The sequence below is a fragment of the Enoplosus armatus genome, chromosome 5 (genome assembly GCF_043641665.1).
Source record: "Enoplosus armatus isolate fEnoArm2 chromosome 5, fEnoArm2.hap1, whole genome shotgun sequence".
In the NCBI taxonomy this organism is placed as follows: Eukaryota; Metazoa; Chordata; class Actinopteri; order Centrarchiformes; family Enoplosidae; genus Enoplosus; species Enoplosus armatus.
In genome coordinates, this window is record NC_092184.1 from 7,501,101 (window position 1) to 7,526,474 (window position 25,374).

The 25,374-nt window shown below is 40.0% G+C and overlaps 1 protein-coding gene across 6 annotated transcripts in view; it reads right to left on the reverse strand.

Moving 5' to 3' along the window:
- Positions 1-25,374, reverse strand: part of tenm4 (teneurin transmembrane protein 4) — a 109,824-nt gene that overhangs the window by 65,517 nt on the left and 18,933 nt on the right. For 2 of the 6 annotated variants that reach the window (XM_070906341.1, XM_070906340.1), the window contains exons 3-7: positions 22,114-22,129; positions 12,794-13,037; positions 9,337-9,572; positions 3,108-3,236; positions 876-1,090 (exon numbers count right to left, since the gene is read on the reverse strand). In XM_070906341.1, coding sequence (XP_070762442.1) covers positions 876-1,090; positions 3,108-3,236; positions 9,337-9,572; positions 12,794-13,037; positions 22,114-22,129 — 840 coding nt within the window. Of the gene's footprint in view, positions 1-875; positions 1,091-2,427; positions 2,434-3,071; positions 3,237-9,336; positions 9,573-10,496; positions 10,596-12,793; positions 13,044-22,113; positions 22,130-22,461; positions 22,684-24,812; positions 24,819-25,374 lie in introns of all 6 variants that reach the window. The other 4 variants (XM_070906343.1, XM_070906342.1, XM_070906339.1 and 1 more) reach the window with 3 other exon arrangements.

Consider the following 25,374-nt stretch of genomic DNA (forward strand, 5'->3'; position numbering starts at 1 on the left):
TGAAAGCCTTGTTTAAAACTATTAAAGTGAAAAAGGGGAAGCTGGGGGTGGGGGGGGGGGTAAAGCTAGTGTTTACCAAATAACATCTGCAACGATTTACTTCATATCAGCAGTGACTCAATGAATACCAATGAGACGGCATTTCATTTTCATCTACATAAGGAAGGGAATCTTGACTCATCTGCCACTCTATGTGAAATCAGTCACAGCAGGAAAACTCTACTCTAGATTATTTCCTTTGAAGTAAAAATGAAGGAAAGACACAAACATGATCTTTTGACTGAAAAATAAATTATATTGGACATTAATGCAAACAAAAATCATGCTATGAACAATTTGTGGAACTACATTTACATTTACAGCAGAAATCTAAACTCTGTGAATAAAGCAGCCAGATATGATTAATAACATGATAAATCTTATTCTGTGCTGCACATAGATTGGAAATTAGGGTAAAGAAAAATATCCCTTTCCTGGCCCCTGAGCCCTGTATCTTTGTGTGATTCATTGATGATATTGAACCTGAAAGAAATTTGCCATAAATCCATTCTGCAACAAAGAAAGTGATTCATAATACAATAGAGAGATTTATGAATGGGTTTGCATTCATTGCACGCTCCTACATGGTTAGATAGATTTTTGTTAAACATTATCCCAATTTATATTCTGTGGCAGAGGAAGAATGGAAAAAGAAGCAAGATCCTTACACTATGCAGACATGACTGTAAATCGTTTCACACATCCTCACATTTACAAGTTACCTTTGTCTTCAAACCTCTCCTTTCATACGACAACTAAGCACAACAGAATACAATAGATAAACTGTAGTAACAAATTAATGGGTGACAATGACATTCACACATGATATTTCCCACCTGTGTGTGTGACGGAGGTAGGCCTCTCCTTCCATAGATTCCCACTAAGGCATCTTTGCTTAGGGACACATTAAACTTCAGGTACATGGGATGATCAATGAAGACCTGGGACCTCCAGAAGATACCAGGAGGAATCTGCTGCGCGACCTTGCGCCCCACGTCAATCTCCCCCATATCTATATAGCTGTCATCTGGGAACAAGCTGTCCAATTTGCCTGCATTGCACACAAAGTAAATCGGTCAAAGAGATCACACCATTAATCCAGCATGTGGAGGGCAGAGGGAGTCACTCTGTTGAAGCATGATTGTCTGACCATATCACCGACATTCAATCACATCCCTGACAGCCAGAGAAAAAAACTGTTACGAATGACCATTGCCAGCTATTCCAGTAGTAGAGTACAAAAGTAAGAACAATTTGAGTGAACATGCTGGTCCTCAAACAAAATGCTAGTTATGTCTTGCAGTGTTTTGTGTTGATTCTTTTGAAATGGCAAAAAATCCAGTTTAAAACAAAATGATGAAATATGTTTCAATACCTGGTAGGTACTGAAAAGCACTTACAGTCTATCATTTAACGGTGGGATCAAACTATCCTCATTTTGATGAGGTTGCTGGCTCAAACACAGTAAGTTTGTTGTTTTTTATGATCTGTACACATTTCATAAATCTTGTTCATCCAAGTAAATAGTGATGAAAGGTTCTAAAAATATGATTTAAAAGGTTGAACATCTGGAGTGGAAATGGTGTGAAAAATACTTGTGAGAAAATACAACTGCTTCAATACTGTGAGTACTGTTATAATTAAAGTTAAAGTAATAAACTGAAAATTGTAATTATAGTAGGGAGGGATCTCTAATGCTAGTACCCGCTCAGGCACTAGCACAGCCACTGCCAGAAATTGTCCATATGCTCCATAATACACCTTATATTGGACTCCGTGGAAATGGCAACATCTGTTTGCCCATGTATATGAGCTAATTTCAGCAGCGATGTCTACTAAAGCAGACGTCCATACAAACCACCCCCAGGACTTGGTGGCAGACACGGCTTTAGGTTACACGTGGCAAGGCAGATGGCAGTCATCTCAAAAGTCCATCAGCGGCAGTGGGTTTCATCAGAATAGACAGGACACTCTCCCTGTCTCCCAGATCTGGACTTCACGTAATGCTACAACTCACAGGCTCATTTTCCACATATTGGGGTGTGTTTGTATTTATGCAGCACATTAATGGTGTACTCATCACACTGTTTAAATAAATCATAAGCCGAGACCAGTGATAATGGGCCTCATGGTTAAATAAATGGTTGTTGTTCTGAAAGCTAAACTATAACATGATGCTTTGATGGAAAGACAAGAAGAGAGAGCTACACTGGATTTCACATCTGCATCACCTTGATAAAACATTAGATAGCTCATCATTGTTTCTGGTGACAGCGCCGCAGAATGAGACTTATTTAGAAAACTATGGCTATTGATTTCCTATCAGCAACAGCTGCCATGCAGGGTCTAAGCTCAGCTGTAGTCATGCTTGTTGTTAGCTAAACACACTTTCTGCTGTCTGGTAAATGAAAACGACAACTCCTGGATTCATCTATATGGTAATGACCCCATCCTCTACCTATTGTAGTCTGCCAGTGGCAAATCACATGGTTAAATCTGGGACCATTTGTTTGAGAATGGAACAGAGCAAACTTTCCTCGAGTCGAGCAGTTGGTACCGTGGGGTGAGCACATGCTTTCTTTGGCTGCCAGGAAAGGCAGCCCAGACTAGGAGATGAAAGGATCACATCCGTTCTGAAGAGGACAGAGTGGCTAATCCCCCTCCAGCCCCTGGATACTCTGTCCCTTAAGCTGTCCCATTTTCTCCCTCCAGGAACAAATAACACTTTCCCACTTACAACAACTTTCATAGGATTACAATGCAGATCTCTTTGCATACCATGGAGACAAGTGAACACAATGTGAAACTGGATGACAAAATAATAACAAACTTGCTTGAGCTCTAAAATGTCATCTGTAAACTTTAAGATTTGAAAAAACTTTTTTGTTGTTGTTCTTTTCTGATGTGGGTGCAACAGCGTACTACACTCAATTGAGAGTCACGCAAATCAGCTGCATTTAAGTTGATTTATTTGGTGAAAAAAAACGATTATGTGTATTTAATAAAAATACATGAATAAAAATGGCACTTACTGTCATCTTTTCCCTTGCGGTCAGGTATTTCCAAGCCTGTGTTGCCTAGTGGTGGCAAGCTCAGGTCAGTAGGAAAAGGTAGGCCGCTTGTATTGTCCTCTGACAGCTGGTACATCTGTCTCTGCATGGGTTGCAGGTGCCAGTTTAATCCAAAAAGATGCATGACTGAAACATTAAACATAAGACAACCTCAGAATTACTTATGTTAAGAGGACTTTAAATTCATTTTATCTCAGCAAAAATAAAGTAACCCCTAAATCTCTGAAGAACCTTTTTTTTTTTGCTAATTATCCAAAGGTGACAGCTGTTAGATGGAGGAACAGGAAGAAAATTCCAAAGAATAAAGAACAATACATGGTTTAATGGTTAATGGCATTATTTTTTAAGTGCTGAGCGGTACCCTAAGAAGATGAATGCTATCCTGACCTCATGGGACAACATCTGTCTCACCACACCAACATCGCCATAGACCATCCCCAGTGCCCTGTCATTTTTCCAACCCCATTACCTTTCCATTCCCCTGCAAAACTAAGGGACAAAAGGAAAAAAACACATCAGCAGGGAGACACCAGGGGTGTTTCAATGTGAACACTGTGGATGAAGCATGCTGATATTTTACAAGGTCGACAAAAGAAATGTCCTTTGGAACAATGGCAATAGAGTGCAGGACGGAGGAGGAGGGGCTGACCATGACAGATCACCAATAAGAGAATGGACAAGACGAGCTTAGCAAGGCAAAAGCCACCTTGGAAGTCAACAGTCAGCAGAAAAGGCCCAGAAACTCAATATAGCTATTTTATTGGTTTGTTGGTTCTCTTAAGCTCTCAAGTAAATAACCACGCAATTCACTTATAAAGACTGAAATTATCTGACAGTTTTAAACTGAAGCTGGGAGTAAGACCTCTCCAGTCCTCTCATTGCTGTTTGCTTTAAATCTGTTTTCATGTTTCCATTACAAGAGCATATAAACTACTTCATGTCACCAATAAGCCTTTCAGTGACTGTTCAGACAACAGAGAGAATGACTGTGACTGTCATTACTTACAAAGAATAAAAATGTGTTAGTGGGATCTACAGATACCTTATCACATACACTGGTTGATTTGCAGCCTCTAACAGTGCAAACAGACCAACGTTTCAACACTACTATGTCTTCATCAGAGTAAAAAAAAGTGATTATTAATAGTCAAACACCAAACTGAAGACCCTAGATTGCCATTTAGATCTCTGTAAGTAGTTGGCCCAAGATAAAGAGTCTGTTTTTAAAACTGGATGTGCACAGCATGTTCAAAGAATACCTAATATGTTCATGATGTACACTAGATAAACAGTACCACATGTTTACTGAAATATTAAGATGTATTTGTGAAAAATATATTTAGAAACAGTGTGGTTATAAGGAAAGCTATAAGCTATACAAACATTCCCTAAGATGATGAAAGTTCAACTGCAATACCAGCATCTGTTCTGTGTCCGACCAGTGCCTGTGGAAGTGACTGTGTCAGTGGAGGACAACCAGTGAAGAGACAGATGGCTTTGTTTGTCATTTTGTGAGCTCCAGAAAGACATTCCTTCTGATTTGTAGCCCTACGTTGACTGGCGGAATGGAAAAAGAGTCTAGGGTGTATGTTGCTGGCAGAACCATCGCAAAGTCACCAGGCAGGGTGTCATTCCAAGTGTCCTAGTAATCACGTCTTTGTGAGCCCCGTTCTTCATCCCATCCGTCCCTGAGGCCTTTAATGGAAAATAGTTAAAGATGCCTCCCATCCTCAAAGATTTACTTCAACGCCTTTTTGGTATCTATGTTATGCAGAGCACTGGATCTGAGCCAGTGAAGAGCCTCCTGATTTTGTTTTGCTCGCTTTTAAAACTTTGCAAACACTGCACAATGACACTCACAAGGCTGCTGCAATTGGCTGCAAAATGAAGACAGGTTGTAGGAATAATAAGGTGTTTCTAATGAGATGGCTACTGGCAGAGACAAGCAGTGTCTGTGTTCCAGCTATGCCACTGACCTGTCAAGTGTACTGCACTTCGTAGCATCGCCCGTTTTTTCCTGAGCACATGTTGTGCCCTCCTTTCGCTTATCTCTTGGCAGGAAGTTGGGTCACGCCATGTGCCAATTAGGGAACAGAGGTACTGTAGTACTGTAGGGTAGTGAAGACTTCTCAGCCAATCTGAGGAAGTCAGCGCTTATTGCTGTGGGTCATCTGCCAGAATTCCTGTGCTTCTATCCTCTGATCTGAAGAGCTCTTTCAAACTAGTGCACACTTCAAGGAGATATGACGAGTGGAAGCCCTTTTTCTCATCTTACTGGTCAAAATCATCACATAGTGAGCATCTAAAAAAGGCAAACTATCTTGAGGTATTTCAAAATTGCCAGCATAGAATACAGTCTCATATATGCCTTGTCTAAAACATGTTTTAACCATATGGTTTATTAATCTCTTAAATTAATAGATGTTAATGATGGCAGCCATCAGCTGCTCATTTCTCACCTACCTGCATTTTGCATCACATTCTTCCCTCACTGACATGCTATATTTCTTCAAAACAAAACAAAAGTAAACATACCACAGATTGACTGGGATACCAAATGTGCATACTTCTCTGTGTATCACCATGATCTTTAGCAATCGGCAATGTCTAGGTTTGGGCTAACGTACTTCCTTCCTTCAGAATTGGGCGTAAAAGCATTTTTGCAATATCGATGTTGGGAAGCACTTCCCAAAAATACTACAAAATTATAAATTATAAATCTCAATATAAACAGTTGTAGAAAATTAACCAGTTTGTAGCCCTGAAACATATCACCACTCCCATGCTGTATTTCTCTGAAAACAAAGCACTAAAAAACAATAATGAAATCTCATATATAACTGACAGGAGTTTATTCTTTGTTTATGCTTTTGTTTAGTTAATGTTTTAGCTGATACTTTCATTTTCAGTGTATCAGCAAATAAGCTTTTTTATACTTTTTATCGTTGTGTCTGGAATTTGGGTGGTATGATGCGTCAGGGAGTATACAGAAAGAAAATGTAATCGGAAGGCATAAAGATGAGAATGTGAAAACATAACTTTTATTTGCTTTGATTTGCCTGGAGTAGTAGAATAGATGAGTAGTTCAGTGTAGCTTAAAGATCAATGCAACAGAGTATCTTACATGAATACTCCTTTGTGTTTTAACCCTATCACCTTGTCTTTAATAATTGTACAAATGATCAATATTTGGTGCAAAGTCCAACAACTCTGTCTATTGCAGCCAATGCAGATTCATATTTTCTGTGACCATATAAAAACTGCAGAAATCCCCTCCAAATATTACTACAACCTAGCAGACCTAGCCAGGGTATGTAGCTGTGCATCATGGCATGTGAATGCAGCATTTGCAATGAAAGCAGAACAAAGGCTTTTTCTTGGCCATTAAAGTAGTTCATTGCATAAACAGATTAAATTTTGTACTTGTCTTTATGACATATCTAAGATTGATTTAACATTCATAATAAAAGCAGTGGAGTACTTCCTTAAGATTACAAATAAGCTGACTGAGTAACAGTATTGACAAATCTATATACTGCAAATATCACATTGGCATAATGAAAAGCCAAATCAAACAAAGCAGTAATATTCTGAAGTACTGAAAGACAAATAGGTAAAGTCTGCGCTGCAGAGAAGCTTTTTCTGGGTTGGATGATCATGCAGTGAGTTTTTTTCTAGGGCCCAACCTCTTTGTCCTTGGCTAGATACCCAGGGTGAATGGAAGTGAACACGGGAGGATACTGATGACCTTAAAATGAGGAACATATAACAAATGTGCTAATGAGCGAGCAACCACAGAGAAAATAGTGCCATCTTAACCCCCCGACCTTTTTGCACTTCAAAATGCGCCGATTTACAAAGCTGTGACAATATAGAACCATGCTGCAAGTCCAAACATCTGTCATGAGGCATAATTGGGTTCATTAGACATCTCACCCAGAGTTCCCAATTACAGGCCTTAATAATTAATTGCACTTGAAATTAAATGTATTTTCTCATCAGCCTTTAATTAAATATGGCCCTCGTTCTTGATTGGAAATTCCGATCTTAGGGTGAGGTTTGGTCTCCAACATGTTTACTTGTGGTGCATCGGGAAATGGTGTGAGTTTTGCAGGGTGTAATTACACAGTCTGATTAAGCACTATCAGGCTGATGGGGCTCTCTGGCTTTTGGCCAATTCACAAACAGTAAACTGTAGGCGCATACTGTATCTCTACTTCTACAGCCAAACCACACTGCTGATTCCAAAAACAAGCCAAACCAGAACTTTCTCACTCACCGACCGCCATCGATTCAAAATGGCTTGATACATAGATAATCACCATGAGCAGCAACCAGCTGATTCTTTTTATTAATCCAACACTGCTCTGAATTTCAAATGAAACTATTTAAATGGCTCCAGTGACAAAAAATGAATAATCAGATTTTAGTTCGTTTGGCCTCAAGGAGAAGCTGAAACGAAAGCTTTTGGGATTGTTGCGGCATAATGCGTGTCTATAACAAATGTCCTCAATGAAGAATTCGTTTATCTCACTGATGAAGGCCACGCAGAAGGATCTGGCTGTCCTTTCATCGACTTCATGCATATGAACTACAATGTTCTCGCCATCCTTCTATTAGAAAAACTCTTTCTTTTTCTGTGTGAGACGGAATTCAACAGTGTAACTATTTATATGTTAAACAGGTATTCACAGCCAATCAGGTGTATATTATATGGTAAAATATATCAAATAGAAGTGTGTATCAACTCCTTATTTGAATTTGTGTCAATGGACCAGGCACAACTTTCATTACTTGAATAAAAAAGGCCCTGCCAGCTTTTTCATGTAGATCACTACATCCTTGGAACTGTCTGCCAATCGAGTCAACAATGATATTCAACAATATTTAAATCCAGACCTCAAACATACCTGCTTGACATTACATTTCGAGAATCTTTACCCATCTTCTCTCCCCTCACTGCACTACAGGATCCCTATGTCGTAAACCCTGTCACTCATTCCTTTATAACATTCTTTGTGTTAACCCTCCTCCCTACTCTCATCTACTCTGAGCCAAGTTACTGGCACTAATTCAGTCAACATGCGCTTAACTTACCTCAGCCATACCCCCAAACCAGTTGTTATGTGACCTTGCCCCAAAACCCTTTCCCCGACCTCACATTTTCCCTGGACCTTTGACCTATCCACAATCCTTGCCATTTGCTATCCCTTCTCTACCTGACCGCGCTATTATGAACTCCCTTGTATCTCTTTTTCTTTGAAAGTAATAATAACAAATATCCTCTTATGAACAAATGTGCATTTTCCTATCACAATAGTAATCCAACCTCTAACCACTTAAAACTTGGGGTACACTTGTATTTAACAACAGAAACCATAAAAAACAAATCTCTGCCACTCATGAAGTGTTGAATTTTAGACTATTGGCAGAGCAACAACTTAATTGGAATAAGCAGAAGATGAACTTGGTAGCTAGCATGAGCAGTGATGAAAAAAATCTACAGATAATTTAAGTTACAACACAAATTTGTAAACATAGTTTAATATGACTCACTGATTCCACGTACATGTACTTTTTAACTTCCCTTCCTAAATTTTCATTTTGCTGTCTTTATCACCACCATCATCATCATCTATGAACTGCTTCTTCTGATCGTTTACTAGTGAAATGTTGAGTAAACAGCCTTGTATATAGATCACACAGATAAATATGATACTGCATTATCAGATATGCATATCATTCCCTGAGGGAATTACAGCAGAACTGATTTAATAGCATAACTCAGATATCACAGCCGATAGTCCTTACCCAGCTGGGACCTGGGTATGCTGGTCAGGGAATCTTAACTCAAATAAGATGAAAATTCTAAATGTGCAGTCCTCTCTTGTGTGATGGCTGATGTCTTTTTAATTCATTCCCTATCTGACCTATTCACAAGAGCAAGAAACCAAATTCCCCGTCTCTGCAGATTCAGTCAACCCAATCTATGAATGATAATGTTATTTCGGACAAGGTGTGTGGGCGAGGAGTCAATCTATGAGTCCCTATATAACTATGCTCATATAAGCGGAGAGTGCAGATTCAACACTATTAAAACGGATGATAGAGGGAACACAATAGAGCATGGGCTCATCCTGTGTCTGCTGTTAAGTGAGGGGTGGGGCTGGGGGCGGATAGGTCGAGGTGCCCACCGTGGTGTGTAGGAGCATCAGAGGTGACTCACCAATGAAGTAGGCCAACAGGAACAGCAGTGTTACTGAGATGAGGATGGCACTGAGAGCAGCACATTTCCAGTTGCAGTGCTTATAGGGTTTCTTCAGGCTGAAGGCAGGCCGAGAGAAGGTGTTTCGAGGCAGAGGGCGTGGGGGAGGCGAGTACACTGTGCTGGAGGTCAAAGGGTATCCTGGTGATGTTGTGCAATACATTGGGGATGTTCCACCTGGTTTGAACAGGAAGTGCCTAGAAAAAACACATTTCATTGTTAGTCTTACTAGAAATTTCTCATTTCTCAGGGATGTCTATCATCATAATACAGTAGGTTACCGTCTATCCAAGTGCTGTCCCTTCCACTGATAAGTAATTCAGTTTCCAAGCACATTCAATACTGTTACCATAGTCACGCTTCTGCTGGATTAGTGAAAATGCTAAAGCATACTGGGTTTTGCTCAGTCGAAACTGTGAATCAATATTAAATCTAATTTACAGGACTAGTGACCGCAGCTGGCTCTTGTTTACGTATTCATGCCAGCGTGGTGAAAAGTCATTCCCAGTAACTATGTAGCAAGGCTGTCCAGAGCAGAGATACAGTATATAAGGTTGCAGCATGGAGTTGAGCAGATTTATTCGCCCTTGAAGAACATGGCTGGCTATCTCAGAAAACATGTGTACAGCTGTATGTCCAAGAGCCGTATGAGCAGCCTATCAGAGAGTCAGCGGCAGTGGAACTGTTGTCAAGGCCGTTTTACTGACAAGTTTTCAAAAAGCTCCCGAGCGACAGTGACATGAACGTGATTGAATATCACATTACAATGTATGATGTGGAAAGTCACTGAGACCGTATTTTATCTATAAATATCACGACGTATCCTATTCTAGAAATAGGAGATAACATGGGCAACTGTGTTTCATAAAGCGGTCATGCTTAACATTAATCAAAAGCAGTACAACCCAACAATGTGACTTAATGCAAATTGTTAGTTGTATCAAACAGGGAAGGGACAAATACAGTAAAGATTCTAGCACTGCAGGAGAAGTACACTGATGATTGACAGCATTTCAAAACAGAGGATGTTTGATGGAAAAATAGCGCAGGCATCACTATTGTTTTCATGGCAAAGCAGATTCTGACAGTAGGGTGAGCCAGATAGCAAACATGCAACATACCCGTCGTTGTACGAGGCATCATGGCGTGCTGATGCCAGAATGTCCATCTCAATGAGGTTGTCCTGTAAAGTCTCTAGGAATGTCTGCTTTGCTATGTTTCTACACACAGGTGGAAAGATGGATATGAAGCTAGTGTGAGATGTGCGTGCAAGAAACACAGAAATGCCAAAACAGTATGTGATCACAAAGCAACATCAACAACAACTGACAAATGGAGATCAAGACGGACAGCGTGGGACAAAGAAACCAAGGCCCTTATGGAACTACTTCTACAAAGGTGTGAGACAAATAACATCTAGCTCTCTTGTTCCCCTCATTTGGGCACTGCCATACCTTGTTTTGTACGAGCCCTGCCCTTCTCTGCAAGCGTCTTGCTCTTCTCTGATAAACATTAGAGTATTCTGGCTCCTTTAAGGTTGTGATTGGAAGAAAACAATGCATCACTCACAAGTAAGAACCTTAAGGTTTCTGACAATTATTTCAGGCAAAACACTTTTTAATATCTTGATTTAAGTTTTAATTGCAAATGAACTTGTCACTGAATTTTCATAGTTTTCACACTGGATAGTATCATTAAGTACAGTTGTTCGTCATTTAATGGCTGCAACACTCCAAAAAACACACTTTCAGTTCATTCTTAAGTCTCTAGAGGTGCATGCCATGTCTCATTTCTTCCATAATGCACTCCCCCCTATGAGAGCTCTGTTCCATAAGGAAATACTGCAGCAATGCAATGGAGAAATGAACTGTCCACATGCAATGGGCAGGCTGAACACGTTCAGTGGTACAAGAGAAAAGCTTTGTTTTTGATCCCTGCCCCTTTGAGGCCAGTAGTAAAGTCTGTTCGTGGTCTCTCAAGCTCGTGTTTTGGGGAAGAATGCAACTTTTAATGAAGAGAGAGAGAGATGCTTGGCAGAAAATGGTGAGGCTGGATAAGGCTACCCAACTGCTGGAATCTCTCCAGTGGCAGAGCAGGATGAGACCTACCAGTGCAGAATTTATCAGGGCCATTAAACTTCACAAAAGTGACGAGAGAGGGCCATTGTAATACCATTAACTAAGTAAAGGTGACATTTAATATTTCTGTGTCCGTGTGGATATTACTAATGGTTTCAATTTCATTATTGGAACTTTAGTAGTTGATCTTTTTTAAAGGCAATGGGTCATAAAGACTACATATGTGATTTGAGCAGCACTCTTGCCTGTTGCAGATCCACTCTCCTCACCATCTGTTTTGTGGTCCACAGGGAATACCAGTGCAAGATTAACTTTGAAGCTGGATGACGTGTAATCATTCATTATACCACTAACTGTCCTTCTACCAGCTGAAATTGATGCTCATTTTCCTGTTGAATGAACCGTTTCACAGAACTGAAGGAGGAGACAGTAATTCTGTTCATGGCTGGTTGTTTAGCCATGCCAAATTAGCTATTAGCTATTCTCCTGTCAACAACGCTTTCATTTATGGCAAGGTGTTTACTATATGCTGTACACTATAGACAAAAATGTGGTCTCAAGTGTGGTTTTTCATTGGATTGTTTTGAATAGATCCTAATAATCCAATCATATAAATAAAGAGATATCCATTTTTTATCCATAATAACTTCCTTAAAAATCAAGGCAACACAATGGCTTTTACTTAAAATTTGCTCAGCAGGCGAGGTGGTCACACTGAGAAGATAGGTTTTGTTTGGGGAGTTTCTCTACTGCAGAGTAATGTGATCATTAAGAGGGCTGAGATAATTTGCCTTGCTATTCTTGATTTCATACTGCCTTACAATAAGACCAGCCAAAGAAATACCAACAGATATTCCCTTTGTTACAATAATACTTGGCAGATCTACTTCACACAAGGGCCTCCTATTGAGAAATGTGCTAGAGAACTGAACCCTGATTAATATGAAATAAATAAAACTCCTGGCTGAAGTGGAGGAGCTATGAAGCCTGCTCACAGGAGCCTGAATGTAATTTTAGAAGAACTATTTCATATCCAACGTGACTATAATTACTCTGCTGTTTAAACTCAATAACTTCCACTGTTAGGATTGCTAACATTAGACGGAGACCCAAAAACAGGACTTTTCTCTTGTTTGCAACAAAATCATGTTCATCACAAATGTAGGCCTTTGCCCCGAGCAGGATAGTTTCCATTTTATTGCTTTGCTCCTTGTTAGCACTGTGGTAATTTAATATGGAGCAGACAGCATGAAAACCTGTGTTCAATAGCGCCAGCTCAAGCTCAGTCTTACAGATGCCAACATCTCTGGACAATGTCAGGGAGACAAGTTACACAGTACCTTGTTTCCAGGGGGATGTTGCTGTTGAGTAGCCAGTTGTCCTGTGCGCTGCCGGAGTCTTGACCACTGGCTGGACCCTCGGGGGGCACAGAGCTGTCTGTGGGAGCGGGGCTTGGGTTGCTCCGTGGCGTGTAGTTGCCCCTGTTCAAGGAGTTAATGGAGGCTGCATGGTGCTGATGACTGGGTGAGTGGGAGTGGGAGAGCGGTAGAGGAGGCGTCCGCAGCCGAGAGTGGTTTTGAAAGGCTCCGTCTGAAAGAAAGAGGAAAGAGATACAACACGTTACAGACATTTTAAAAGAATAACAATTCTACTCATTTAATGTTTGTTTTGAGGCACTTCTGAATCTTGGCTACCTTTGAAAGCACCATCAAAGACACCCACAGTTTGTTCACCAACACAGAGATTCAAAACTACTGCAGATCCATTGAGGTTGCATATTCCAAAAGGTTTGTGTATGTGTGCTAGCAGGGTAAGAAGAGCCTTATGGTGTTATTTTAACTCCCTGAGCCTCAACATTCTGATTCATAAATGATTAGCCATAGTTTCACCAGCAGCCCACAAATTAACCCTGAAACTAAAGACCAAATTCACCACTACAAAGGCCTTGCATGAACCACTCTTGCAAAAGTCCCTCTTCTGCTCATTATATCTCCCAACTGGTCTCTATCAGAGTGTGCTCTCTGCCTCCCACAGAGCCCTGGGACAGTTTACTCAGACCAGACACTGGCTCCTGTGTAAACAGACAAGCTGGCCTCTTCTTGAAACTGACCAATTCTTAAGGCTTTTTTTTGGACATTTGGCTTTTTATAAACAATGGCCTGTTTCACTCTTGTCTTGTGCAAAACCTTTTACCGCTGCCAAAGCTCAACAGAAGCAAATGTGAGGTTTGAAATAGAAACCAACAAGAAACAATATTAGCTATGTGTTTTGCATGTCATTATCAGATTTGCAGTGGTCAGCCTTATTAGAAGTGATTCCAGCCGGCACGTGCAGTTCCAGAGGTTTTAGCAGCCAAAACCTGCTCTTTGTTTATGTCTTTTACCAGCTTTTTTTTTCACTTTACATCAGAGGATTTGAAAGTATTAGATATGAAGTCTAGAAGAACAGATTGTATCCAGCGGTCCTATATGCACTATTTGATACTCTCTGCACTTCACAAGATAGAAGACCAATGTCCTTGTGCACTCTGTATCCATTTATTTCCACATCTGCTAAGCCACTCATCAATCAATGAACTCCTGGCTTTACACAGAGTGAAAGAGTGGATTTTCTTTATAGCAGCAAGCCTCCTTTATTTCACAGATATCTACAAAACTAAATTGCCAATTTACAGCAGAGCGAGTGGAATATAGACACACGGAAGGCTTATTTTGTATAATCAGCTCCTTCATTAAAGCAATACCTACTCAGGCCAGCCAAAAAGCTTAGAGTCATTTCAGATTTTTTAGGGGTTAGGAACATGAAGCCACCATATCAACATGTGTCAATCAAGGCAGATTGATAAACAATCTGTTGAGGTGTAAAACTGGCTGTGCTGAGAACAAAGTCACTTTATGCTTCAGTGCTTGAGGCATTTCAGGAAAGTGGAAAGAGAACCCATTGTGTCCACAGGTAGTGTGCTAACGAATGGCTCAGCAAGGAAAACCAAGACAAAAACATAGTGTGCTGCATTTAATCCTCAGGCACCTGCTTAAGTCTCTTCCTGAAATGCTTTCAACACACATGTGCTTTGCAGGAAGCTTGGCAATTCCACACATGCTCACATTTATAGTGTTTCAACTCATTTCTATTTATATTCTGCACGTTTTATTAGCCATCGACAAAAAAGGAGAGCACACTAATTTTCACCTTCAGACTCGATTTTGGCTCACTGCCACATCGTCCACACATTTTATAGGATGAACCACTGACAGAAATCGTTTTATTTCTCTTTCATGTTGGAGAGAGTGCTATATCATGTATCTGTCGCACGGACAGCTGGTTCCATACTGAGCACACTTTTGCACAATGCTGACCTCGTAATTAGCTGAGCCACTGAGAGAGAGGCACACCACAGTCCTGATGAACAATAGACTGGTGTGAGGTAAAACCGCACAGTTGTTGATGACCTCCCTCCTGCTCAGGAATGTACCTGATTCCTAAAGCCATTAATAAGGCTATGCTAATTCGATACAGGGACAGCACAGACATACGCAGAGAAATATTTCACAAGGACAAATGCATCACGGCTCTGGAATGCATTTACTGCTCGGTAAACAAATACTTTACTTCCTATGACGATCAAGCAAATGTAGGGCAACAAGTAATTCATTCAACACTTGCTAACACTTTTTTTACTGAGGACCATACTTGCAATATATTGTAAGAGTCATGCTCCAGCCTCAAACATTACCACAGAAATACAGAAAAGTCTAATTTACTGCAAGTCTACAGTGCGGGCTCGCAAAATACTGTTAGGTATTCCTGTTATTTTGTCCCTTCCCTGAATAGAAAAGCACTATATATATATATATATATATATATATATATATATATATAGTGCGGTTATCTTAACATATAAATGCTATGCAGATTTACTCAGTTATGACATAATAGTCATAAATATTAGATCACAATCCAATCCACCTATAAACTGAGTTTCCCAATGTACCTGGATTAAGTCATGTTTTAATAGTTTATGTAGTGCTCTGCTGGAAGTTCAAACATTTACTTTTAGGTTTAGTTATTTGTCCATAGCTATGCACCATTATGAAATATTTAAAAGTATTTAATACATGTAGTGCCCTCCAAATGCTTTACAGTCTACACAGGAGTGTTGCTTAACTTGTCTTCTTCACTTGCCCAATGCATTGTAATTCATTGTAGAACATGTTCAACAGAAAAAGAACTAGAAAAGCACTGCATCATGATTTAAATCCACTACCTGACTGTATACATATTTGCCATCGTCCAACCAAAAACCCTTCAACAGCCAGGTAAATAGTCATGGTTATTTTTGTAGAAATAAATAGAATGAGAAACAAGAGAGTTTATGAGACAAAGCACAGGGCAGTCCGACCCCCACAGATGTGGTGATTCAGCAACAATTATTCACCACTATCCAAAGGACAGAAAAAATAAATGGTTCTCTACTGACCTGCTTTGCACAACGAAATTGGCAAGAAAAGGAGATTCATTTGTTATCAGAGAGACAGAGAAGGGGGACTTTGATACAAAAGCCAAACTTTCACATGGCATTCAAAATAGAAGCCTAAAGATATCTATTCAGTCTGGGAATGTGGGTTTTTCATTTTTCTTTCTAACAGATGTATGCACCGGTTAAGGTCTCCTGACGCTATTCTAGACAAGTAATTAAGGCAAATCCACTTCATTAGCTAGGACCTCACCCCCACCCTGAGAGATAACAGGAATGTCATTCCTGTATAATGACGTTATAATTGCTGGAAGACAACTGTCCAACTTGTGAGGTATCAAAGTTACACTATAAAAGTAAAACCAATGGTAACTTTCCAGAGTTTTCATAAAAAAAAATATATTTCAAACACCTCAAAATATTTACACTGATGCAAAAATTAAAAACATCTGGCAAATGTACTGTATCTTATGATTGTAAATCACTATGCATGTTTTCAAACCAGATGTAGAATAAAAATTTGTTAAAACATGTTCTTTTATCAAAATAACAACTTTAGATTGTACGCACTGTATGGGCTCTCTGAGTGCTTCCCATTTCTAAAATAATAAATATATATATGTGTGTGTGTGTGTGTGTGTGTGTGGTAAAAAAATAAAGAATTCAAAATGTAATAAACATGATAGTTAATCTGATTCATCTGAGGGATATCCATACTTCCCTGCGTAGTACTCTACTTGACCAATAGCCCTGTTGTTTTAACTGCAATACAACTCTTACAATTAAAATGTAGCAGTCATACAAGTATGCTGAAGCTTTTACATGAGAGTAACTTTTCTTGTGTGAGTGATGTCAGTGAACAGCAACTGTCTGAGTAACACAACAAGGAAACTACTTATCTTCCACAAGAGAGGTAAAGAAAATTGCAAATTAATGAGTTAGTGAAAAAAAATCTAACATTGACTAAGAAAATGACAAAATCAGCAACAGTCATCATGGAAACAATTCAATATGCTGCACTATAGCAGTGAATCGAAATGTAAAAGACCAGCCTTTATTTCACTAGATACATCTTGCATTGGCAACCAGGTGGTAGCTATTGTAAGTATGCAGCACTTCAGTTGATAAGAGCAATTACTATGTCAAATAATCTGTATGCAGCGCTATGTGCTGTTCACATGGTAAATTAATTTATTTGACATTTATTTGTAAACCGCAGTAACTGTAAACTTGCACTCCTGCAATTCTTCCACCAATCAATTTCAAGTTAAAACTGTGAATAAATTCATAACCATGTATGCAGTTTGATATTTAACAATATTCAAAACCTTCAAGCTACCCACACTGCTTGATATCTATATATGAAAAATGTTTCAGTGGCATAAATCTTGCCACATTTGGTGACATATGGAGGAACACTGGGTTCCGACTTAATTTGCCACTCTGTGTCCAGAGAGAAGCTCTATTTCTGAACAAGGACAGTGGATAAAATCCACAGCACTAATGGTCACACCTGATGAAATGAAGTGATATGACATGCCCCGAACACCCGATCAACGCACTGAGGTGTGAGCCATTCGATACAGAATTAATCAAAAGCTATCCAGCGCCCAGATAAATCATTAAATCTTGCTTACTGCTACAGCCCCTATGGCTAATCATAGGAGCAAAATTTCCAGTTGAGTAGCATTTGTCTATAAAAATACAAATAGAATTTGTCATGAAGGCAGTGAAGCTGCACTCTCTCCTGGCTCCCTGAAGCTGCTTCTTTTTGCTGGCCCTGCTGTTTCCTGCACCATTAGAAAAGTCTGAAGGGAAGAGCCATGCGGGAATACTAGCTGTCTTTCCTGGACTCATTTGAGAGGTAACAGGTACCTCAAACAACACATGGTGGGTATAACGCTCAGCTCTCCACTGGCTCTCTCTGTGGGAATAAAGGGGAAAAAGACCTTCTGGAATCCAAACATAAGCTCATCTTCATTACTAACTGGAGGAGAGAAAACAAGCTATTGTGTAAGTATATAACATCCTGCCACCAGCTTTCACCGAGGACACCAGAAACTAGAAAGACAAGTTTCTTACGATATATATTCTATGCACACGTGAAGCAAAATGGTAATACAAGCCCTTGCAAAAGTAAACTCAAACATACAAACATAAAATAACATAAAAAAATTATATTTATAAAAATTAAAAAGAGAAATTAAACAAAATAGATATTTTTTTCAAACTGAGGTTTACCACAGTTTGCAACCTAATCCATTAGGACTAGTCCTGGCATATGCTTCTCTCTCCCTTTCTGAGATCAAATGGATTTTCTGTCAGTCTTTGAGCTGCCTTAGCAAGAACAAGACAAGTGGTTATGTATGCCCTGTTCTGTATGTCACTCTGCTGCATATCCATCAAGAGGTTGAAGATTTTGTTAGAGGGCACAGATGGTCTGCAATTATCATGGAATGAAAGTAATGCATCTCAATTTATGTCAATGAAAAGAAGATATGTAGGTATGCAAAATGCATTATCCATGGTCTCTGTGCACTGACGAACAGCAAGTTGAATGGAACTGGACAAATTGTCTGTTGGCTCCAGTTCATTGATAACTCAACATCAACATCAAGAGAAACCGATTCCTTTTGATATGTCAACTCCAAACTGGAATCTCGCATATTCAGAAAAACAGGGGCATGGCATGCGAGTGCCATGTGCTACTCATTAAATTATTATTTAGCCTCAGATAGTTTCAATGCTCATGGTGTCTGTGGATGAATTACTTTCTGGGGTGACCTCTTTTAACCACACCACCCCCCACCCCGCCCTTGCAGACACAGGGGGATGATTAAGCAGTTCAAATGAAGACTTATTTGAATTCACACGCAACCACGTCCCCAACCCTTCTACCCAGCTCAGCATTCCTGCTTGGTCAGCTGTGAGGTGGTGGTGTGCTGGCCCTTTCACCAGGGAGCCCGGCTGCACTGAAAGCCAACACTAGCCGACCCCATGCTGTTTTGCATTAAGAGATGCTAATACTGGGAGGTTGCAGTGTCTTAGATCTTGCGGCTCAGTGTGGCAGCGGGCTCCCACTGGCAGTCTCCCCAGGAAGAAGCCCCTCAGAGAAAGCCGAGGGCCACAGTGAAACACATGCTTCACAAAAGGTCTGCAGGCTTCAGCGAGCAGCCTCGTCAGCCTTACAGAAACCCTGGCTCAGTGTTCTTCCAAAAGAAAACAGGATCCCGAAAAAAAAAAAAACCCAAAAAAACCACTGCAGCCTTGGAGGCTACTAATGTGAATAACGATATGCTGCTGAGAGCGTTTACTTGTTCAAAATCCAGCAGAACATTTTAAGTCCTGTATGTGGGCTCAAAGATGACCTTGAGCAAATGTAATCTGAAGTGATAAAACGCCACCTGTTTTCCAGTGCAACAGATACACTGTGAGCCAATTATTTTAGGCATACATAGTTATCTGTGGTTGTTTACTGACAGTAAAAAAGTAAATATTTCCTGCACCGTGTCAACTCTGAATTTGAATATTTCTTCAATAACTGACCTGTATGTCAAACAGATCTGATTTGATATTCTAGCCATTTTACCACGTTGGCTTTTAAATTACCTTTTTTTTTTTTTGATGGACCGCAGCAAACGTGAAAGTCTGTCCCTGACTTACTGAGCGAGTGATGAAATTACACCATTGGTTGGTCGAGTGTTGGAGTTACTCCATTGGCCAACAGTCCTCAATTATGTCCCCAGGAGTCTTTTACGGCGAGACGCAGACAGTCCGCAATTCAGTGTAACAAGCCACAATTTAGCACATTGACCAACACTGTCAAGCCATACACTAGGTTTCGGCCTAGTCTTGTTGCTCATGTGACTCACACTGAATAACCTGATATGCATGCTCAATTCCAGATTATATAACATTTGGCATCATGAAGTTTTTTTTTTCCAACCTCTGCATAAACCAGAAAACATTTGAATTCCCTTTCCATAAATTTGATTAGACAATTTAGGAAATGTGTGATCTTTGGTTTACTCGTATTGGCTATGCAGTTGTGTGTCCATAACCCTTTTCTGTATGCAAAATCCACACCACAACCTATTTGGCTCACCCTTGTTTTGATGAGGTTTATGTAGCTGAAGGGAACAGTGTCACAAAAGCTTTGGGGGCTGGAAATATCTTACATTGAGAACCACAGATATTATTCTTTCCTTTCCTTGAAAATCTACACACAAAACCGAGCAAGGCAAAGAGACAATATCTAACTTAAATCAGGATTAGCCATGCAAATGGTCATTTTTTTACTGAATCAACTGTTATTATGTGTTATTAGAAATCCATTCTTCATTAAATTCAAGAGGCTGCTTCGATGAACAGCCAATGGGAGTACATTGTGTTGCAAAATACATTTAATGCAAGATATCTAGAATTGAGTGAACAAAATCTGCAAGCTTATAAAGTATTTTGATATGATGTGGAAAATTTGCGAGAAGGCACAGAGCAAGCTTACATGGCTCATTAGGCGGTTTAGGTGAACAAACAGCAGAGGCTCTTTTCTGTTCTCTTTCCAATTGTACTTTGCTTCTTACTGTAAGAGATTTTCTCTTATGAAAACAATGAATAATGTCAAAGAATAATGTGGAACAATGAATAACATCAAAGAAAAACTTATTTTGCATAATTTACTACTTATTCATATGTAGCTACAGCGAGGTGAAATGTCCTGAGAATGGACAAGAGTACTGGTTTTATGTTGTCGAGACATAAAAGTGGGAAAAGACTTTGCACCCACTAGCAGAAACATGCTGTACTTTGCAACTTAAAAGGAATCTTACAAAGCCTGTGGATGATTAAGGTAGCAACTAGAGCATGGGTTATTCCTCCTCAGTCCTCTCCTACCCCTTACTGACAGCCCGAGGCTAACCTAAATGCTGTACCTATGCAAATCAGTGTCATTGTTATGAGACAAATCTGCCGCGGTAAAGGCCATTCCCCCCTCCCATGTCCCCTTAAGCACAGTCATGTCACTGCTGGATGACCAGCGTGTTGCTACTATGGAATTAGGGGAGAGATTTGCGACAGGATTAATAACTCATTCTCCAAGCTTTCTGAGTAGGCAGCTGGGGCATTTTGGAGTTTGATGTAATTCAACCCTTTGGGTAGTTAACTTGGAAGCTTGATCAATTATTTAGACCATTTTATTTTGTTTTGTGTTTGCCGTGCCATTGGGATAAGCAAGTAGCTGCTGTAGTTGAAAGGCATCAACATTCAAATATAAAAAAAGTACACCCTATTTGGCATGCAAATTGATGACTTATGGGAGATATGCGGCATAAATTGTAGAGTTTGAATGACAACATTTTATATTTCATGTAGATGAATCATAAGAAAGAATATATAACACTTCCATGTGTGGTATTCTGTGACCATAATAATAAATCTGGTTTCCTGAGGTTACCTTGAGGAAATACTTGAAATTTTATGTCCATGCATTTTTCATCTACAGTGAGTGTTTGCGGTATTATACACAAAGAACATTGAATTAGTGCATATCAAGGCCTTCCAAGGCTGTAAGGAACGGTCTATGAATCTATAGCAATGGGTTACACAGCAACAAAAAGAAAAAATCAACAACAACTCAACAAAACAGCTTCACTCCAGAGACCAGCCAAACTACATTGTCTGTCACACACACTTCATTAGAGCCAGTAGTGACATGCTGAATAAAATCTTCACAATGATTAAACACAATGAGTAAGTTAACTACTGATTCGATGTGTAACACACTGCTCCTTAAAAAATCTACTGTACATGCTTCACAGTCACTGAATTTTTGTCAACTGTCAATACCATGTTTGCAGTTTGAGCGCAAATGTCATTCTGTCAGTCTGAATGAGTGTTAAGTCAACAGCAGGAGATGCTTGAGTGTTTCAAGAGGAATGAGTAGCTGACATTTATTAATGAGAAACCACGTAGGGAATTTTCAAACCTAATCTAACTCAAGAAGCACTGTTGTTATCGAAATCAAAACTACAGAATGTCTTCCATGGGGCGATCACTGTTTTTAGAATAACTTCAAAGGAGTCAGTCCTTGCAGTGATATATGATGATACAGCAGGGACTACTTTGCACCTGGTATGAAGTAACTGTCTTTATTTCTTGCTTATTTCCTGTCCGAGGTGCGGAGGATACATGCAGGCTGTTGTTTCTGAAAATTCTATAGAGGGATTGTAGATGGTTACTCCCACCAGCACGCATTGAAACTGAAGAGAAATATCTGTGACAAATATCTCCTACTGAACCAAAATCATCCATCTCTTTGAGTGAAGCTCTGAACTATGCAGACCTTGCTTCTGAGAGTTCTGTGAATTTCCTGAGGCAACATATCGACTCAAAGTTTCAACTCTCTCTCATGGTGCTCAGGAAAAAAAAGGGACATATTCTTGCCCATAGCCATCTGCATGACCTATAACACAACATGTCCAGGAGCAGGGGAAGGCTAACCTCTAGAAAGCAACAGTAGTTTGAAAACCAACTCACCATCAGCAGTTGCAGTGGCAGGAGCATACAGGTTCCCTGAGCCAGTTTTAACTAAGAATGAATTGGGGCCAAACTCATCCTCAGAGTCAGAGTCCTGGGCTGGCTGAGCCGCACAGTTACCTAGCAACCCTCCCTGGCTCTCATTGGCTGCAATGGAAGGGGGAGGGTATGGGAGCTGCTCAACAGGGGAGGAGGAGGCAGATGAACAATGCAGCGGAGGACCTGTGGACCACAAACAGAGACAACACATGGGGGGGAAATGAAACACACCCAAACACAGGCAACATCACATAGGAGCAGAACACACACACACACACACACACACACACAGGCAAGACTTAACTCTGACACTTCAAAAACCAACAGGGACACATCTGCCTTTGTCTCCGCCACCTCACCCCAGCTGGTAAGAACAATACAAACAACTGAAATGACTTTGGTAGACAGCATAGAAAAGGCTGGCACTGGTTTAGAGAAATAAAAACAACAAAACACCTTTTTGGGATGTTAAATGCAAAAAAGGAGAACAATTCCAGGTTACATTGCTCAAATCAAAAAGAAAAAGAAAAAAACACAGCGCTAATCAGCTAGGGTGTTTGCATACATCAAAGCATAGCATATACACAGTGCAAGAGTTAATGCATGCTAAGTCAGAAACATCTACTGAAATGATATTTCAAATTCTAGACACAAATTCTTTCAAAATAACACCTTCTAACATAACTACACTTCTCCAAACTACAAAAATGACACCAGCAGATTCAAATGTGTATATTGTACAGCGGGCACATGAATAATATGTTCCCAGATATGGTGGGGCTGTTAATACCCCCTCCTGCGGAAACACATATAACCCCTGCCAGCCAAGAAATGAATCCAACCTGAACCAATCCTTCCTACTTCTTCTGTACTCTGTGTCCATCTCAGCTTTCCTACTTGTCAGTAATATGAAATACCACAGGGATTAGGCCACTCACCTTAACAGCAGGATGTGAATCATTTACAGTTGCGATTATTTATAGCCCCTTGTTATATACCAATATGCAACCATAATTCTTACATACGAGTATCATACAAATTCTTCTTTCAATGCTTATTGGCTCCATTCCCCATGCTGTCATGGAATGTTAAGTCTCCACAGAGCTCCTATTAATGTGTGATTAACTTCTGATGCAGCTCTGCGCCACGCTGAAAATGGAGTACTTAAGAAACACGACTGCAGCGAAAAAAGCCATCAGTTTGGTGCTCTCCCCATCTTCCCCATCAGTCCGTCGGTCTTCACGTAGAAATTCTTGCTGACTGGACTATCATCCATCAGGAGAGACAAATTTCCTCCTGCTCTGTAATGATCCCTGAAGAGTATTAAAATACAACTCACTGACTCGCATCTAATTAGGAAACAATTAGTGATACTAACATATCAGCCACAGCCCTACACAAGCAGCAAATGTCCACTGCCCCAGAGAGTCACAGTTTGTGCTTTATATATACCTCACACCGCACACTTCATTTCTCTCTCAATCCTCTAATGTCGGTGCAGGTAATGGGTGCAGAGGCACAGTGGCCATGCTGTGGGTTAATGACCGTGACACCGTTGTGCTTGAATATACAGCAATGTACAACCCGGGAGAGGAAGAGCTGTTGAAAAGACCATCATTACAGTAATTTCCAGAACCCCTCAGATACATCTGAGACACTACATTTATGTGTGTCAAAACAAAAACACTTTACTGCTGAACAGAGCACCACTCATTGAGCTAGTATCTGCTGCTATGAAAGACCAGAGGCAAAACTGAAATTCATGACATGAAAGACGAAAATGGGCTGCAGCAGGTCTTGGACTGAATATTACAGAATTTTCCTCAAAGAGAGAATTAATCAGTGAGACAAGAAAAGATTAAAGTCCTCTAAAAATGGTCAAAGTCATAACCTAAATGAGGTCAAGGTAGTCATGCTCAGCAGCCATTAGTCTTGCGCACAGAAGTTTTACTGTCTCACTGTGTTTAATTAATGCTGCCTTGTGCAGTTCATGCCCAAGACACGTGCACCTGAAGTTACAGACAGAGCCTCTGCAGGCGAAAAGCCATAGCTTAAGATGGCCAGAGAGGTTTCTCTGGCTGCCAGAGTTGATTGCCTTTGCCTTCACTCACTATATTTCAGCAGCAAACGGGGACCTTTACTTAGGAGCCCCTGGACCATGCGCTACAGCTTTAGTTCCTGACAGCTTCAAGAAGTGCCACTTTCAGCCTGGTTTGGCCTGACTGCAAACCCAGACCACTACCCACTGCATTAAAGGTCTCAATCAACTCATTAGCACCCCAATTAAAAGAATGGACAAACAAATTGGTGACTGTGATCTGCAGGTGAGGATAACTCCTAATGATATAATTAATGTGCTTATCTAAAGTAACTTACCAAAGGTGTAACAATTTAATCCAACAGTGCTTGTAATATTAATTATATAACTAAAGATTAAATGGTTATGAAATCTTACATTCTCTACATTAATGAATTTGATTCATTTTGATAGGATTCGTTTTCAAAAAATACTATAATAAAAATAGTATAATAGTTCCACAGTGCAAGTTGTAAAACATGACAAAAGTGGTTCAGGCAACAAAAATTCAAGAGATGTAAACCTTACATCAAAGCCCTAGTTCAAAGAATGACATTTATTTTCAAGGGAAAAATAACAGTATGTGGTACTAGTATGAGAGACATAAGCAGCAGACACATGGAAATGTGGGCAGCTACGCATCAATATATTTTTACAACCCTAGAATGTACAATAAATAAGCAGGTAGGTGTTCTGTGGTGTATTCAGAAACTTTGAGAAAACACATGAATGTTGACAGGCTGGCTGAGATGGAGCATGAGATCATTTGGTTGCAGGGTAATTTCTCCTGTACCCTT